This window comes from Scleropages formosus, chromosome 1, assembly GCF_900964775.1.
Source record: "Scleropages formosus chromosome 1, fSclFor1.1, whole genome shotgun sequence".
NCBI lineage: Eukaryota > Metazoa > Chordata > Actinopteri > Osteoglossiformes > Osteoglossidae > Scleropages > Scleropages formosus.
Genome location: NC_041806.1, coordinates 50118968 through 50134124, shown reverse-complemented (window position 1 = coordinate 50134124; position 15157 = coordinate 50118968). Strand labels below are relative to the sequence as shown.

The 15157-nt window shown below is 49.3% G+C and overlaps 1 protein-coding gene across 2 annotated transcripts in view; it reads right to left on the bottom strand.

The window, feature by feature from the left end:
• Positions 1-2270: 2270 nt before the first annotated feature.
• akap12b (A kinase (PRKA) anchor protein 12b) overlaps positions 2271-15157 on the bottom strand; it is a 36093-nt gene continuing 23206 nt past the window's right edge. For both annotated transcript variants that reach the window (XM_029256438.1, XM_018730261.2), the window contains 2 exons: positions 4654-11613; positions 2271-3453 (listed from right to left, as the gene is read on the bottom strand). In XM_029256438.1, the coding sequence (XP_029112271.1) occupies positions 4658-11613 (6956 nt within the window). In that variant the 3' untranslated portion in view covers positions 2271-3453; positions 4654-4657. The remainder of the gene's footprint in view (positions 3454-4653; positions 11614-15157) is intronic.

The window sequence follows — 15157 nt, the reverse complement described above, 5'->3', positions numbered from 1 at the left end:
TCCCCCCCCCGCCCCTCCCCACTTTAGCCATTGTTGCACACTGTTGGTGGGTGTGTGCAGGTGTCTCCTGCATCATGTGAGCCTCAGTTTTGTGATTTCCTCCTTGCAAGAAATTCACCGCAGGCTGTCGAAACGGCACTGAAAAATGAACACACGGCTCCCGGACCACTAGTTGCGATAATACGTGTTGCCGGTGTGATTTTAACTTTCCCGTGACCCTCGTGCTTAACCAGCAGTAATAGAATCACTTTCAAACCAAGACACGACATTGAAGGTGTTCATCGCTCCAGCTCCGGGTACGTTCCCATGTGCTTGCGTAGGGGGCGTCCCACAGCTCCTTCACGGGGTGGGTGCTGGACTAAGGGGGGTAACTTGAGCATTTGGTGGTAGAATGAGGTAACAAGCTCCTTGTTGTACCAGGGAGGATGGGGCAAGGAATTGAGGGGAGGTCCCGATAAGGACAAGCTGATTGGTGGCTTTAGTGCTGGACAAGACTGGACTTCGGGGTGATAGGCAGTGGGGTGTGTACGCAGCATATGGTACGAGGTTTAGGAAACCACGGCAGCACTCGGTCACACGGGGACTCCTGGGTCACCTGATCTGGACTTGGGTTGGAACCCTACCGGTCTGTCTTACTGGGGACAGTTTATATAGCAGATGAGCATATATTCCTTATATTATTTATTAAAGAAATCCATCTTACATGCCTTTCTCCTTTAGGAGCCTCATGTCAAAGTGAGTGTTGAGTCCAAGTGTTTGGGGACAAAGTTAGTCTTCCATGGACATTTTTTACTGTCTTTTTATTTGGGGTTTATTTATGCAGCCTGTGAACATTGAGTGTTTGATATGCACTGGTGACACAGGGCAGTTGACCGGCTCTGGGCCGCAGGGCGGAGGTCTGCTGCAACCTGCGTTCTCAGGAATGGACTCATCGTCACGATGGATAATGGAGTGGTAAAGAATAAAGTGTAATGAAGTTCCAGTGCCAAGAGGTGTATGAAAAACCAAAAACGCTTGTTCTGCATGTCCAGGATGCGTTCCTGAGCGGCATTCCAACCCGCACAGGCTTTGCTTGTCTTGGACTCATCTGATGGATACATCACCTTATAGATGGTTTAGGAGGTGGGAGAAGCTGCTTTTCTTCTGTCCAGTTTGGAATCCTCCCTTCGAGAAGCAAATTCAAGGAGGGAATTAAAAAAAACCGCCAAAGTGCAGCGCTCTCTCCATCGGAACATCCTCATCGCACCTCCAACCCAGCAGCTACCCTGAAGTGCCCTTGGCTGCCGTTTCCTACCGGTCTGCATTTGGGTCGATGCTGCGGTTTCCTGGTTCTTTCCCCGAAGCGTGTGTGTTAATAACACTCGTCCTCAGTGACACAACCGCACGGCCGTGTACAGATTCTACACCCGACCCCAGCCTGGGGACACGCGTCGCCGGCAACGGCACATTTTTACAGAACGGATCGCAAGGCACTCCCCGCCAAAGACTCTTTTATTAAGGCTAGCTTTATTTGAAGGAAAATTATTTTTGACATGATTGTGTCCATATCAACAGCACAGTGAATATAAAAGACAGTGAAGCCCATGCTACCGTAACGTGTGATGCTGAAGTTTTGCTGTTATTACAACGTGACTTTAGGTACAGAGGTATACAGTTTGTACAAAGGTTACCAGGTTCACATACAGCTCGTGTTATAAAAATCTCGAGACGCGAAGAGCGGCCAGACGGAAGGTACGAGAGTAAGCGTCGAGTAAAGCGTCTACGGGTGGCGATGTGTACAGACACGTTCTATGGGCTGGTGAAACAACTAATTGATGGTCTGTCTCCACTCGTAACAGTCCAGGTCTTGTGTGTGTGTGTGCGTGTGTGTGCGTGCACGCCACCAAGTGCGGAAGGTCCGAACCTGCCGACAATAAGTTCCTGTCACCTTTCTCAGCTTAGATCAGTTTATATATTCTAGTAAAATTTTTAAAATCCTCCGAGCTGCTGTCCCGCTGGCGTGAGCCATACTTGGAGACCATGCTTGTAGGGCATCACATTTACATGGCAGGATGGACAAAGTGAGGTGTGTGTTAGAGGAGTGTTTGGAGGCGTTTGACATTGCTACACGCTCCGACTAGCTCCATGCCTTGCAGAGCAAGGACGCGCTCTTGCTTTTGACCGCTTCAGCTAGGCGAGATAGATGCAAGAGTCACCAGCAGGGGGCGCCGCACCCCAGTCCGGCCCCATGACCACGCGAAACCCGTAGGGTTGAGACGAACACACAGCTACGTGGAAGTGACAACGTTTATTTCCCCATATAAAATGATCAGCATGAAGTGTGCGACAGACCAGGGCGGCGCGTGCGAGGCGCGGGTCCCCTACGACGTCCGCGTGAGCCGTGCGTTTGCGCACGGCACGTTTTGGTCCGCTGCGTCGGACGGCGTGTCGACGATACGGTTTTCTTAATCCCAGTCGCGTCCGAGCTCGTTCTTTAAAATATACCCCTTTCACATTATCAAAGCAACAGCAAAAATGATCCCTCGGTCCTTCCATAAGCAGAGATATCTACATTATTCATTTTTTTTTAATACAACAGTATATGCCATATATAGGATTTAGTAAGAATAGGTATTTTTTTTTTAGTCTTGATGTATTTTACAGTCAGCAAGGCAATAAAAAGTGAACGTGATCGAGGGCCGATTGGAGCGATTGAGGTACTACAGCCAACTTGATAGTGCTCACCTTCCCTGAACACGAGAAAGGCCGGGGAGCGGGGGGAGAACCCACAACACACCTGCGGAGGGAGATGTTCAGGAGCTGTGTCGCATTCACATTGTCTCAGGGTTTGTTTTTGTTTTGCTTTTAAATCACTCTTTTCAACACGAACGTCTTGTACCGTGGGACCTGCGTACGAGCCGGAAACAATGTTTAGTGCTGTAAAGCAGGCTAAGGAGAACTTGAGTATTCTTTGTCAAAAAGAATATAAATACAAAAGGAAGAGTATGTGCGTGTGTGTGTGCGCGTGTGTGTGTGTGTGTGTGGGGGGGGGGGGGTTATCTTAGTTTTGATATTATAAATACAATGTACAAGAGGGTGTGGCCCATTCCTGGGAAAACCACACACCATTTGGGGTCTCCCTACAGGACAGTCGCGCAGGCAGCAGGGGAGGTCGCGGGGTCGGGCGCACGCAGCAGGCGCAGGTCACGTTTGTTAAGAGCTGGACGGAAGCGTCGTGACGAGGGTGGAGCTGTGCAGAGTGGTGGGCGGAGCTCAAGGCAGGGCCCCAGGGAATGCCTCGGTGACGGACGGACAGACGGACAGACGGAGGGGGGGGGGGAGGCGATGCTGTCCTACAGTCCCTTTCTCCGGGAGCCAGAGCCCAGTCTCGGTGCGCTCTCCAGAAACGGCCTGCGGTTCCCGTTCGAACCTCCTTCTGTCTCCCAGGCAGGGATTCGCTTCGCTGCAGCAGCCCTGTGGGTGGGGAGGCCAAAAGGACAAACGTTAGCAAACACAGAAGGGGACCTGCAGCACGTCTCAGCGGACGGTCGACGCGTCCCACATCGCGCCCGACGTTCCGCCAAGAACACGTTAACCGCACGAGTTGAGGCGCAGGAAGAGTCTGCGGATCCAGCGTGAGCTCGGGCCCCATCCTGCACCGTGAAGGGCGCTCGCGGAGGCCAGCCGCACCATCGGCTGCAGAGTGCCGAGTCATGCTCCTGGGGGGAGGGTGGGGGCGCACATGCGCAGACGGGCGGACCCTGCGCATCGGGCAGCGTGCCACAAAGTCCTGCTGCAGCACTGCGCTTACGCTCATTAAACATGCACCGGTCCCCGTGCTGCTGCGGACGCCGTCGGAGGCACATTTTACTCGTGTTTACAAACACAGACTCACCCCCCCCCCCCCCCCCCACCAAAAGGCAGATTAATCCTGGTCAACACTGGTGTCAACGCCCCGGAAACCACCGTCCACACTCAAAACACTTCGCAGTGAAAAGGATAAGAAAGACACACCCCTGTCCAGAGAGGGGACAGTTCCCCAAAAAGAGAGGACAGAACACATCCTGTCCAATGACGGAAGAGTCCACAATAGAAGGGATCGGAAGGACACACCCTTGTCCTGAGATGGATGAGTCCAGAAAAAAAGACAAAGAAAGGACACACCCCTGTCCAGAGATGGATCAGTCCACAATGAAAGGGAAAGGAGTGACAACTAGTCTGTCAGCAGAAGTTCATCTCCTCGCAGGGCCCCGTCACACAGTCCCAAGGCCCCCTCCGGGACCTCAGCCACAAAGCTGGACTGGACCGCCGCATTCCTCCTTTGATGTCCAAGAGCCCTCGGTTACCTGCCCCGCAGACAAAAGCTTTTTCATGAGTCCGGGCGGGAGGGAAGCCCCTCCAGCGAAAGCGCAGCTCACTGATGTCTAAAGGCAGCATGAAGATCCTGTCCGAGGGGCTCGTGAAGGGCGTCTAACAACAGCGCGGAGCTGCTTTCTTCACTAAAGCCCTCGTGATGTCGAAAGCGAGGTTTTAATACTCTGAAACCGTGCACTTCGCCGTCTCCATTTGCAGTGCAATAAATGCACAGAAACGCTATACGCAAATTTTGCGAACGTGTAGAAAAGTCGGTTCTAACATTTGTGCCCAGACGAACGAGTGCGGCCGAGGACTCACCGTCTCAGGATGCTGCCGTCAGCTCGGACGACACCGACTCTATTTCGCTGACAGTCTCTAGTAGGACGTCCCCGGTGATCTCAAGGGCCTCTTTAAGAAGAGTGAGCTCCGCAGCCTTCTCTCCCACCGCCGCTGCCCCCGCGGCCTCCGCCGTGGTGGCCAGCTGCCCTTCGCCCACCTCCTCGCCCTTCGACTTCGCTTCTTCACGGCTTTCTGTTGAAGCGTGCCCCTTTTCTTCCGATTTATCCTTGCCTTCGGGCTGTGAACTCGTGCCATTCTGAGCAGAGACTTCTCGGCCTGGTGCATCTCCAGCTAGAGACTCTTGATGGCGTGCTTCTTCTGATTTCGGTAGCTTGCATGCGTCCTTGTCACCTGCCGATGGCTCTGGCTTCTGGTGTTCTGCTTCTTTACAGTCTGCGGAAGCTACTTCGTCCTTTGAGCTTGGTTCAGTGCTGCTGCCTGCACCGCCCTTTTCTACTTGGATTTTTCCGGTTTGAACAGCGAACTCTACCGCAGCCTCCATCTGCACGATTTCAACACTTTCACAGTGATCGATGACCTCCGGTTCAGAAACTTCTACCTTGCCTTTAGCGTAAACAACAGCTGATTGAATTTTCACCTTCTCTGCAGACTCCTGGTCAGTTCTCTCTTCTTTTTTAACATCTGCTGCCTTTGTGGGGATGTCTGAGTCTTTACCTGTGTCTGCTTGGGTTTTACCAGGTGATGTTTGGACTGCAGTTACTTCAGCAGTGGCTTCAAGTTGGTCATCCTCTTCTGGCTTCTCTGAAGCAGCCTTCAACTCGTCCACTTGCGCCTTAGAGGTTGATTCTGGCTCAGTTTCCACCACGGTGCTCTTCTCCTGAGGAACCACTTCTTCCTTCTCCACAGTTTGAGTTGGTAAAGCTGGACACACTAATGTTTGGACTGTAGTTACTACAGCAGTGGCTTCATGTTTCTCCTTTTCTGTCTCTTTTGGCTTCTCCGAAACAGTCTTCGACTCGTCCACTTGTGTCTTAGAGGTTGATTCTGGCTCAGTTTCCACCACGGTGCTCTTCTCCTGAGGAACCACTTCTTCCTTCTCCACAGTTTGAGTTGGTAAAGCTGGACACACTAATGTTTGGACTGTAGTTACTACAGCAGTGGCTTCATGTTTCTCCTTTTCTGTCTCTTTTGGCTTCTCCGAAACAGTCTTCGACTCGTCCACTTGTGTCTTAGAGGTTGATTCCGGCTCAGTTTCCACCACGGTGCTCTTCTCCTGAGGAACCACTTCTTCCTTCTCCACAGTTTGAGTTGGTAAAGCTGTACACACTAATGTTTGGACTGTAGTTACTACAGCAGTGGCTTCATGTTGCTCCTCTTCTTCTGTCTCTTTTGGCTCCTCTGAAATGGCCTTGGACTCTTCCGTTTGTGTCTTAGAGGTTGATTCTGGCTCAGTTTCCACCACGGTGCTCTTCTTCTGAGGAACCACTTCTTCCTTCTCCACAGTTTGAGTTGGTAAAGCTGGACACACTAATGTTTGGACTGTAGTTACTACGGCAGTGGCTTCATGTTGCTCCTCCTGTTTTTCAGCCTCTTTTGGCTTCTCTGAAACGGCCTTCGACTCGTCCATTTGCGTCTTAGAGGTTGATTCCGGTTCAGTTTCCACCACGGTGCTCTTCTCCTGAGGAGCCACTTCTTCCTTCTCCACAGTTTGAGTTGGTAAAGCTGGACATACTAACGTCTGGATTGTAGTTACTACAGCAGTGGCTTCATGTTGCTCCTTTTCTGTCTCTTTTGGCTCCTCTGAAACGGCCTTTGACTCCTCTGTTTGTGTCTTAGAGGTTGATTCTGGCTCAGTTTCCACCATGGTGCTCTCCTCTTGAGTTACTACTTTTTCCTCCAGAGCTTGAGCTGGACACAACAGTATTTCGACTGTGGTGACAACAGCAGTGGCCTCAAGCTGCACCTCCTCATCCGTGTCCTTCAGCACCTTTTCAACCTCTTCTGGCTCGTCCGAAACCATGTCAGATGCTACATCTTGTGTCTCCGCAACTGGCGCTGGCCCAGTTTCCACTTTGATGCTCTCCTCCTGTACCACAACTTCTTCCTTCTCCACAGGGTGGGTTGTTAAAGTTGGACAAATCAGTTTTTGGCCTGTAGTTACAACAGCAGTGGCTTCAACAGCCTCTGGCTCCTGAGACTCTTGAGCCACTACTGACTCAGCAAGCCTGACTGGTTTCTTTGGCTCTGCCTCTACTTGACTTTTTCCTTCTTCACTTTCTGTCTTTTCCCGAATGTCCACCATTGGCTTCTTCTCCTCCTGACTCCAAGCCTTATCTGCTTCCTCTCCTTTTGCCTTTTCGTGAATTTCCATACCTTCTTTTTCCACTTTTTGCTGCTTTTTAACTTTCATTTCTCCATCCTGCGCCATCTCATCTATTTCCTGTTTGTTTTTGAATGGAGACTGCACAGATACATCTTCTTGATGAATCCCTACAGGAACCACACACTCTTCTGCTGTTTTAAACTGGACTGTATCCATAGTTTCCACCTGAACTGCTTCTAGCACCATCTTCACATGTTGTTCAGCGACTGTGGACATTAGAGATTCTTCTGTCATTTTACTGTCCACTACAGCTTCTTTGACCTCTTCTGCAGGAACTTGCTGTGCATGTTCATCTTCTGTCTTCTCTGTATCTGCTTTCTCTTCTACCTGGGGCTCAGCATCTTCAGGCTTCTTATGAACTGCTGTGTCCTGCAATGTTTTATCTTTCATAGTTGTTGTCGGCGATGTCTCCTCCGCCAGGGAGCTTTCCATACTTGGTGTGTCCTGAACCTGAGTAGTCTCTGTTTTAGTCGGTTTTTCTATGTCTTCCACCACATTCTGGATAATCAAGTGAACAGTAGTGGTGCTGTGCTCTTCAGTAATTTTCTGCTCTTTCACCTGCTCTGCTTCCATTACATTAAGGTTCTCCACTTTCTCACAAACATCCTCCACTGTAGCACTAAAGGTGGTTGAAGCTACCTCAATATCTGCCTCAACAGCTGGTTTCATGTTTAGCATATCTATCTCCTTCTGTTTAACCTGGACCTCATGGTCATCTGCGAACTTCAGTGATGAAATTCTTTCCATTGGTGCCTCATCCTTGATATCGGCAGTCTCCATGGGAACTGACTCAGAAAGAGGGGTAATGATGGCAACCATCTCTTTAGACATTGAGATTTCTGTTGCTGGTGCCACAACAGCAATGGGAGCCTCTTGGACTTCTGTGGGTTCACTTGTAGGTGGCTCAGGCATTGAGGCAGTTACTTCTTGTACCACACACTGGACCACTTCTTCCAAAGGAGCATGCTCAATATCAGCAACATCCTCCTTCGTACCTTCAAATTCCTGCACTTTATTTGCCTCCAAAGAGGCGACTTCAGTGACATCAGCAGACTCAGCACAGACAGACTCCTCTAGCTTTGTTTCTAATGGACCTTCAGTCTCAGTCTTTGGTGTGTTCTCTGCCACTACGGGTTCTTCCAGTACTTCAGTCTCACCCAACACTAAATTGACTAACGCTACATTGATGGCTTTTTGTTCTTGTAGGACATTTGCAAATTCAGGATCTGGTATGTCTTTAACTTCCCCCATTAGTAAAACTTCATCTTCTTGCACTTCACTTGCTGTTTCCACATTGATTTCCACCTGTTTTGGTGTCTCTTTTATTTTAGTCATTGGCTCTGGATCCCTAAATTCAGATTTGATCTCCAGGACTTCAGCAGCAAAGATGTGCTCTTCTCCAACACCTGCCACTTCACATTTCTCAGTCTTATCCTCAACCACAATTTCTGTGGACAGAACCTCTTCCACCTCAGTGAGGCTTTCCACAGAGGTCTGCAGTGTCTTCTCCTCTGCAGATTCAATTTCCTGAGTTTCAAGACCCGTGCAAATAGCAACAGCTTCAGATTTAAGATGGGGCTCTAAAACCACCGTCTTCTCTTTTGTGGCAGACTCCATCACTTGTGGGGTGCTGGAAACGGCAACAGCTTCCCGGTGCACGTCCGACACTGTCACCGACTGAACGTTTTGTATTGCGCTGATCGTTTGCACTACTTCTTGCACGATGACTTCCGTTTTCTCAATTTCATACTCTCCCTGTACTGGAGTCATGTCGCCAGATGTCCCAGGGGATTCTGTTAGTCGTGAGACAGCCGAAAGCATTTCGGTAGTCTCTTCAGTAAAGGACACTTCAGGGACTTGCTCCACAGCTGTCACTGCCTCTGAAGATAGTTCTATGATGTCCTCAGCTATCGTGTCATCTCTGGAACCTTCTTCAGCGGTAGATTTGGGAGTGGCAATGGTGTCCCCTTCTTCAGGTATATCACTCAATGGCTGTTTGGTTATGCATTCTGTTGCCTCCTGAAGGTCCTCCACAGCTGAGGGTGATATCCAAGATGGTGATCGTTCATCAATATCAGCTTTGACGTGAGCTCCTGCAGTAGGCACTACACCACTAGACTTCACTGTCTCAGCCTCTGCAGTGGGTACCCCTGGCTTTGACTCTTGAACCTCAGGGATTTCAGTTTTCTTTTCAACAGCTTCCACCTTGTCCTTTGGTGTAAGTTCAACTTGTTCGGCCTGTTCAGATTCGTACTCGGACAGGGGAACCACGGCAGGTGTGTCCGAGTCCTCCTCTGCCGACCCCTTATCTTTTCCTGCCTCGTCAGATGACACCTGATCCTGCTTCCCATCTGACTTCTTTTTCTTCCGCCCAGGAATTAGCTTCTTGAGCGAGAAGGAGGATTCCTCCTTGGGAATTTCACTGTCAGAAGGTATCTGCTCAGTCATGGTGGTACCAGTTAGTTCCTCAACCTTGTCCTCTGTCTTAACTTTCCGTTTAGGGGTGACGAATCTTTTTAGCGATTCCCAGGTGGACACTCCATCTGCTTCCGATGGACTCCCGGCCTGCTCTGGAGAGGACAGGTTTTCATGATCTGCTTCTTGGGAACTTCCAAGTGGTGATTCTGCGGTTTTTCCATGTTCCTCTCCTGATGTCTGAGCTTCCTCTTCTATTTTTGGTGCCTCGTCATCAGAATCAGAGGTTTTCCTTGCTCTCTTCTTGGAAGATCCAACACATATCAAGGCTTCCCAAGACACAGATGTATCCATTTTCTTTTTTGGTTCTTCTGTCATGACTTCTGTCTTCTGCTCTTCCTCAGTAGGTTTGGGCTCTTCCTGCTTCTCCGCAGCACTGTCTGTGGAGGATAGTGTGGCAGATTTGGGCTTTTCTGTCCCCTCATCCTCACTTTCCGAAGACCTTTTGACACGTTTCTTTGGTGTCACCAACTTCTTGAAGGAGGCCCAAGGAAGAATTCCATCCTTCTTCCTCTCTCCATCAGAGGTGACTGCATCACTTTCATTTTCAGGACCTGCTTCTGCTTGGCCAGATTCCCCAATAACATGCTCTGCTGACTCCTCTGGAGAAGAAGGAGAGCTCTCTCCCTTCTGGCCTTCTGCGGATTCGGTGGATGACTGGAGTTGCTCGGAAACTTGTTCACCAGATTCTGTCAGCTTTGCCTCAGCCTCTTTCTTTGCTTTTTGTTTTTTGGAAGATAGTTTCTTTAAGCCTGTTCCTGTGAGGAGTTTTTTAAGTGGACTTCCTTGAGTCTTGGCTTTTTCTTGTGAAGACAGAAGTTCAGCCTCAGTGATTATTGTAGCAGGAACATCCTCTGTACTTGTTTTTCCTTCAGGGGTATCTTCTGCTTTTCCCTCTGTGGATACAATGTCACCACTACTTTCAACTGGAAGAGTTACTGTTGCATCTGCTGGGGTGGGCTCAGTGACATCAATGTCCACCTTAACCTCAGCTTTAATCTCGTCCTCCTTTTGCTCTATGGTTGCACCTTGTTCTGCCACATCTTCTGTCTTGGTATCTTCTGGAGTAGTTAGTGGTTCCTCTTGAGCTTCTGGCATCTCCTGCTTATTTGTCTCCTCTGCTTCCTCAGCTGCAGTTTCGGTGGTTTCCTCAGCTTCCTTTATTTCCTCTTCAACCTTAATCTCTTTTGGTGGCTCCTCTTCTCTGGGCTTTTTAAAACTTGCCTTCTTTCGCAAATTTGAGAAGATGCCTTGTGTGAAGAATCTCCTTAAAGGGGACTGTGTCGCCTGGACAGGAGGACTGGTTGGGGACTCGCCCTGTGACTCTGCCTCTTTGTCAGAGGTGGCCTCCTGGGTGAGTTCCTGGGTTCCCGCCATCTGATCTGAGGCTTTGTCATTGACTATGTCTGCAACTGCAGAACACTCGGCAGCTTGCTCTTCAGCCAGCAGCTTCTCATGAGCATCCTCTTTGTCTTGTAGCGCGAGTTCTTTGACAGAATCTTCTGCCTTCGGCTCCTCAGTAGCGCCCTGTGTCTTTGCTTCCTCAACAGCACCATCCTCCTTGGCCTCCTCAGCAGCACCATCCTCCTTGGCCTCCTCAGCAGCACCAGCCTCTTTGGCCTCCTCAGCAGCACCAGCCTCCTTGGCCTCCTCAGCAGCACCAGCCTCCTTGGCCTCCTCAACAACACCAGCCTCCTTGGCCTCCTCAACAGCACCCTCTTCCTTGGCCTCCTCAACAGCACCTTCTTCCTTAGCCTCTTCAGCAGAACCTTCTCCCTTGGATTCTTCCTCCTTGGTCTCCCCAGGCTCATCGGAACTGCTTGGCTCACCCTCCTCCTTTTTTACTGTCAGCAGCTGCACTGGCTCAGTCTTCTCGGTTTTGTCCTTTTTCAGAGTGAACTTGAATCCAACAAATCGGAAGATCTTCTTGAATCCAACCTCACTGGCTTCATCTTGTTTTCGCTCCTCCTCTTCCATCTTGTCCTTTGACGTCACCTCATTAGCATCAAGTATCTCTTCCTCCTTCTTCTCCTCATTCACCTGTGGAGCCTCTACCTCCTGTAGCGGCTCCACCGTTTCTGGCCCATCATCCTTCTGGGACACGGAGTCCGTCTGTCCAACTGTAACAAAAAAAAAATGAAAAAATGTTTGTCAAGCTTGTAAATTTATCTGCCAATGAGGCATCTTGTACACATGTTGCTTAAGAGGATAATTATTGTATCATAATGTAATAATGTAATTATATCTCAAAGCACCATTTCATTGCCAGCTTCACTTTTGATTGTAAATTTTGATTTGCGTTCAGTAAAATGGTGAAAACCTTTTCATTTCATTTGATCAAGCTTGAAGAAAATGTGTCAATTTCTCACTATGAATGTTCAATAATACAGCAAATTTTTTTTGTGATGTTTTTCAGCATCTTAATGCCTAGCATGCAGTGGAACAATTGTGAATGTTCTGGTGGCTATTTAATTTTTCTATGTTCTTTGATCAAGATGTACTAAAGTGTAATACGTTCCTCTCGAGGGACCTGGAGACCATTGCACGCCACTGTGCCCTCCCAGTTTAGTTATCAATTATTCATGTCACACAAAACCAAGGAGGATTTACAGACTCTTTAAATGAAGCGCGCGCACACACACACACACACACACACTCACTCCCTCCCTGATGTTAAACCCATTAGGTCCAGAGACTTGGGCCGTGGCACCTAATGTTCAACCAAAAACCCAGTCCTGTATTTGTACATTGAAAGGCTTTCGGAAAGAGTGCAAGAGAACGATGAAAAGGTTCACATAACGCAGAAGAAATGATTCATATGACCACTGTGTCCAATGTGCGACAGCCATGAAATAGTGAGCAATATTACCATGAGAGACACCCCTACAGCTAGAGTTCGGGGATTCACACGACTACACATGGCATCGAATGGCTGTCTGCATTGCGAGAAAGATTCACCTTCTCATTGTTTATTTATCTTACTCCTCTATCCAAAGCAAATTGCAATGTTCTGTTTGTACACTAATTAAATGAAAATAATGTCCTAGTATGCAGAGCTGATTTTTATTGGCGCAATTCAGGGTAAATACCTTGATCAAGAGTATTGAAGCAGGAACGGTGATCAGAACCCAAGTCATTTGAGCACAAGGTAGGGTCTCTAACCCCTACGCCACCTGCTGCTCCTTGTGGGGATGTCTCACTTTTCACAAGTCACAGTGAATCAGATGCCAGTGCACGCAGCCTGAACGCGTGATGCTGAGAGGCGAGGGGGAGTAGCGCTCGCTGGGCTCCGAGACGCCTTTGTTCAGCACCCCCGCAACGGGGAAACACACACACATCTGGCTCCACTCGAGAGTTCCCATGAAGATCCCGCCCCACACCACACACGCTCAAATTCCAAGAATTCCACAACTCCACATTCTTCCCATATCACCTTCAAGCCACGCATCCAGTAACAAGTACTTGTGTGCTAATTATACGCCCCTCAGCCAGCCGGGATGCGACTGCATAACGTCTTTTCCGTCAGTTAATGAGAGGTTATCCTTTACATTTGTCCTACGAATTTTTCATTTCCTGTACAATTATGGGAAAAATTAACTAAATGCAGAAGAAAATTAAATTGTGCATATTAGCAGGGTATTTGTTTGCTGAACTTAAGGTCTTCATCGAAATGGCACAGAACTCCTTTAAGAAAAAGTACCCTGTGGAAGGACTCTGTGTTCACACAGCGCTCTTCTGTGTACGCACTGGCAAGGGTGCACCCCCTTCACAAATTAACATAATCTAATTAACTAAATTCCGGCAGCGTCTATATTTACCCCGTTGAGACAATGCACTTCCTGTCCGTTACTAAAAGGATCTCAACATGTCATTTTTAGACAGAATTAGTCCAGCTTTGGCGCTGTTTTTGCACAAAGACATGGAAAAGTGGTCTCCCCACTGTCCGAGTTCAGCCGAGACATTTACATTAATTTATTTAGCAGACGCTTTTCTCCAAAGCAACTTCCATTGAACTCTATGTAGTGTTATGAGCCCACACACCTTATTCACCACAGTGACTTACACTGCTAGATACACTACTTACAATGGGTCCCTCATCCATACATCAGTGAAACACACTCTCTCTCTGTCACACACACACACACACTATGTGGGAACCTGAACAGCATGTCTTTGGAGTGTGGGAGGAAACCAGAGCACCCCAAGCACATGCAAACTCCACACAGACTGAGCAGGGATCGAACCCACATCCTCCTGCACCACCCAGGCGCTGTGAGACAACAGCGCTACTCGCTGTGCCACCCTGCTACCCAAGGCCACCTGTATGATGGCACACGGACCCCCCCCAATGTGAAATAAGACACATTTTGGTGCCTTCAGAACTTAATTAAGGAAGCGGACATATTTCCAGAGTGAAAAACTTCAGCATAAATTGCAGGAGCTGTGATGAGCAAGGTACCAAATATCTAGTCAGAGATCCACATTGATTGATTACTGATCAAGTAACGCATAAATAAAGTGTTACCATTGCTGTAGATGAAGCCACTGGATCTCAAATCCTCAAAACACACACACACACACACACACACAGAGCACACCTCCCCCCACATACCCTGTACAGTAATGGTGGGCTGTAGCTGTCCATCAGCCTGCAAGTTTAAAAAAACATTAAAATTTGCTTGCAGGAGACACTTGTGGGAGTGTGTGAGGACAGCTGGTGGAACCCGCCCCCCCCCCCCCCCCCGGCCTCCGGAGCCGTCTGCGGAGTCCTTGTGTGGAACAGGGACCCCCGCCCTCCCCTGACACCCTGCCCTCACACACACTCGCCATTGTTCGTTAGGCACTTTGGGCACTTTCAAATTCCAGGCCATTGTTAGGTGAAGGGACAGGAGCAGGAGGGACACACCGACAGAGCCTCGAGCGAGACGAAGAACAGCGCTCTGGTGAAGTGGTCGCGGCCCAGACAGCGGGACGGAGGATCGCGGGAGCCCCCACGCACACTGCGACGGGAGGAACCCATGCAAAATCCCAAAACGACCCAAAGCTCCTCTGGATCGCACGTGTGTGAAAGCGTCCAAAGTCGAGCAAGCTGTTAGTGTGTGCGAGTGTGTGCGGTCTGGGTTACAGGTGCCACACCCCTGGAGACGGCTCGCATGGGCGTGGTCCCGAGCGTGTGAACCATCTTCGCTTCACTGTACTGCACGTATTTACTACACTTCTATATTTCACTGTAACACACCTCCTCTGCCATGTACAGCTCCGGCCCTTCAGACCAGTCGACGTCTCAGTTATTCCTACTTTTCCCCGTTTATAAAAGTGGACCATTAGAAATAGAACTTAATGCAAATGTAAACGTGCAAAGTCGAGAGTAAAAGTGAAAACGTGATGAACAATGACGAAGAGAAGCTCTGCGGAGGGAAACGGCAGTAATCGGAGCTGCGCCGCCCACGAAATCCACTCCTCGCCGCGCTACGGGACGCACACATTAGACACGTTTCATAATCGGTGACACAGCTGGGCGCGGGTCCCAACCCCTCGGAGACGAAGGGTGTCGGGGAAACACATCGCCGAACTGCGAGTTTCCCAATGAGAGAAATACCCTCACAGCTGCAGTAAAGCGCAGGTAAGGCATCAGCTGTGCAGCCACATTTTACTCTGCTTTAC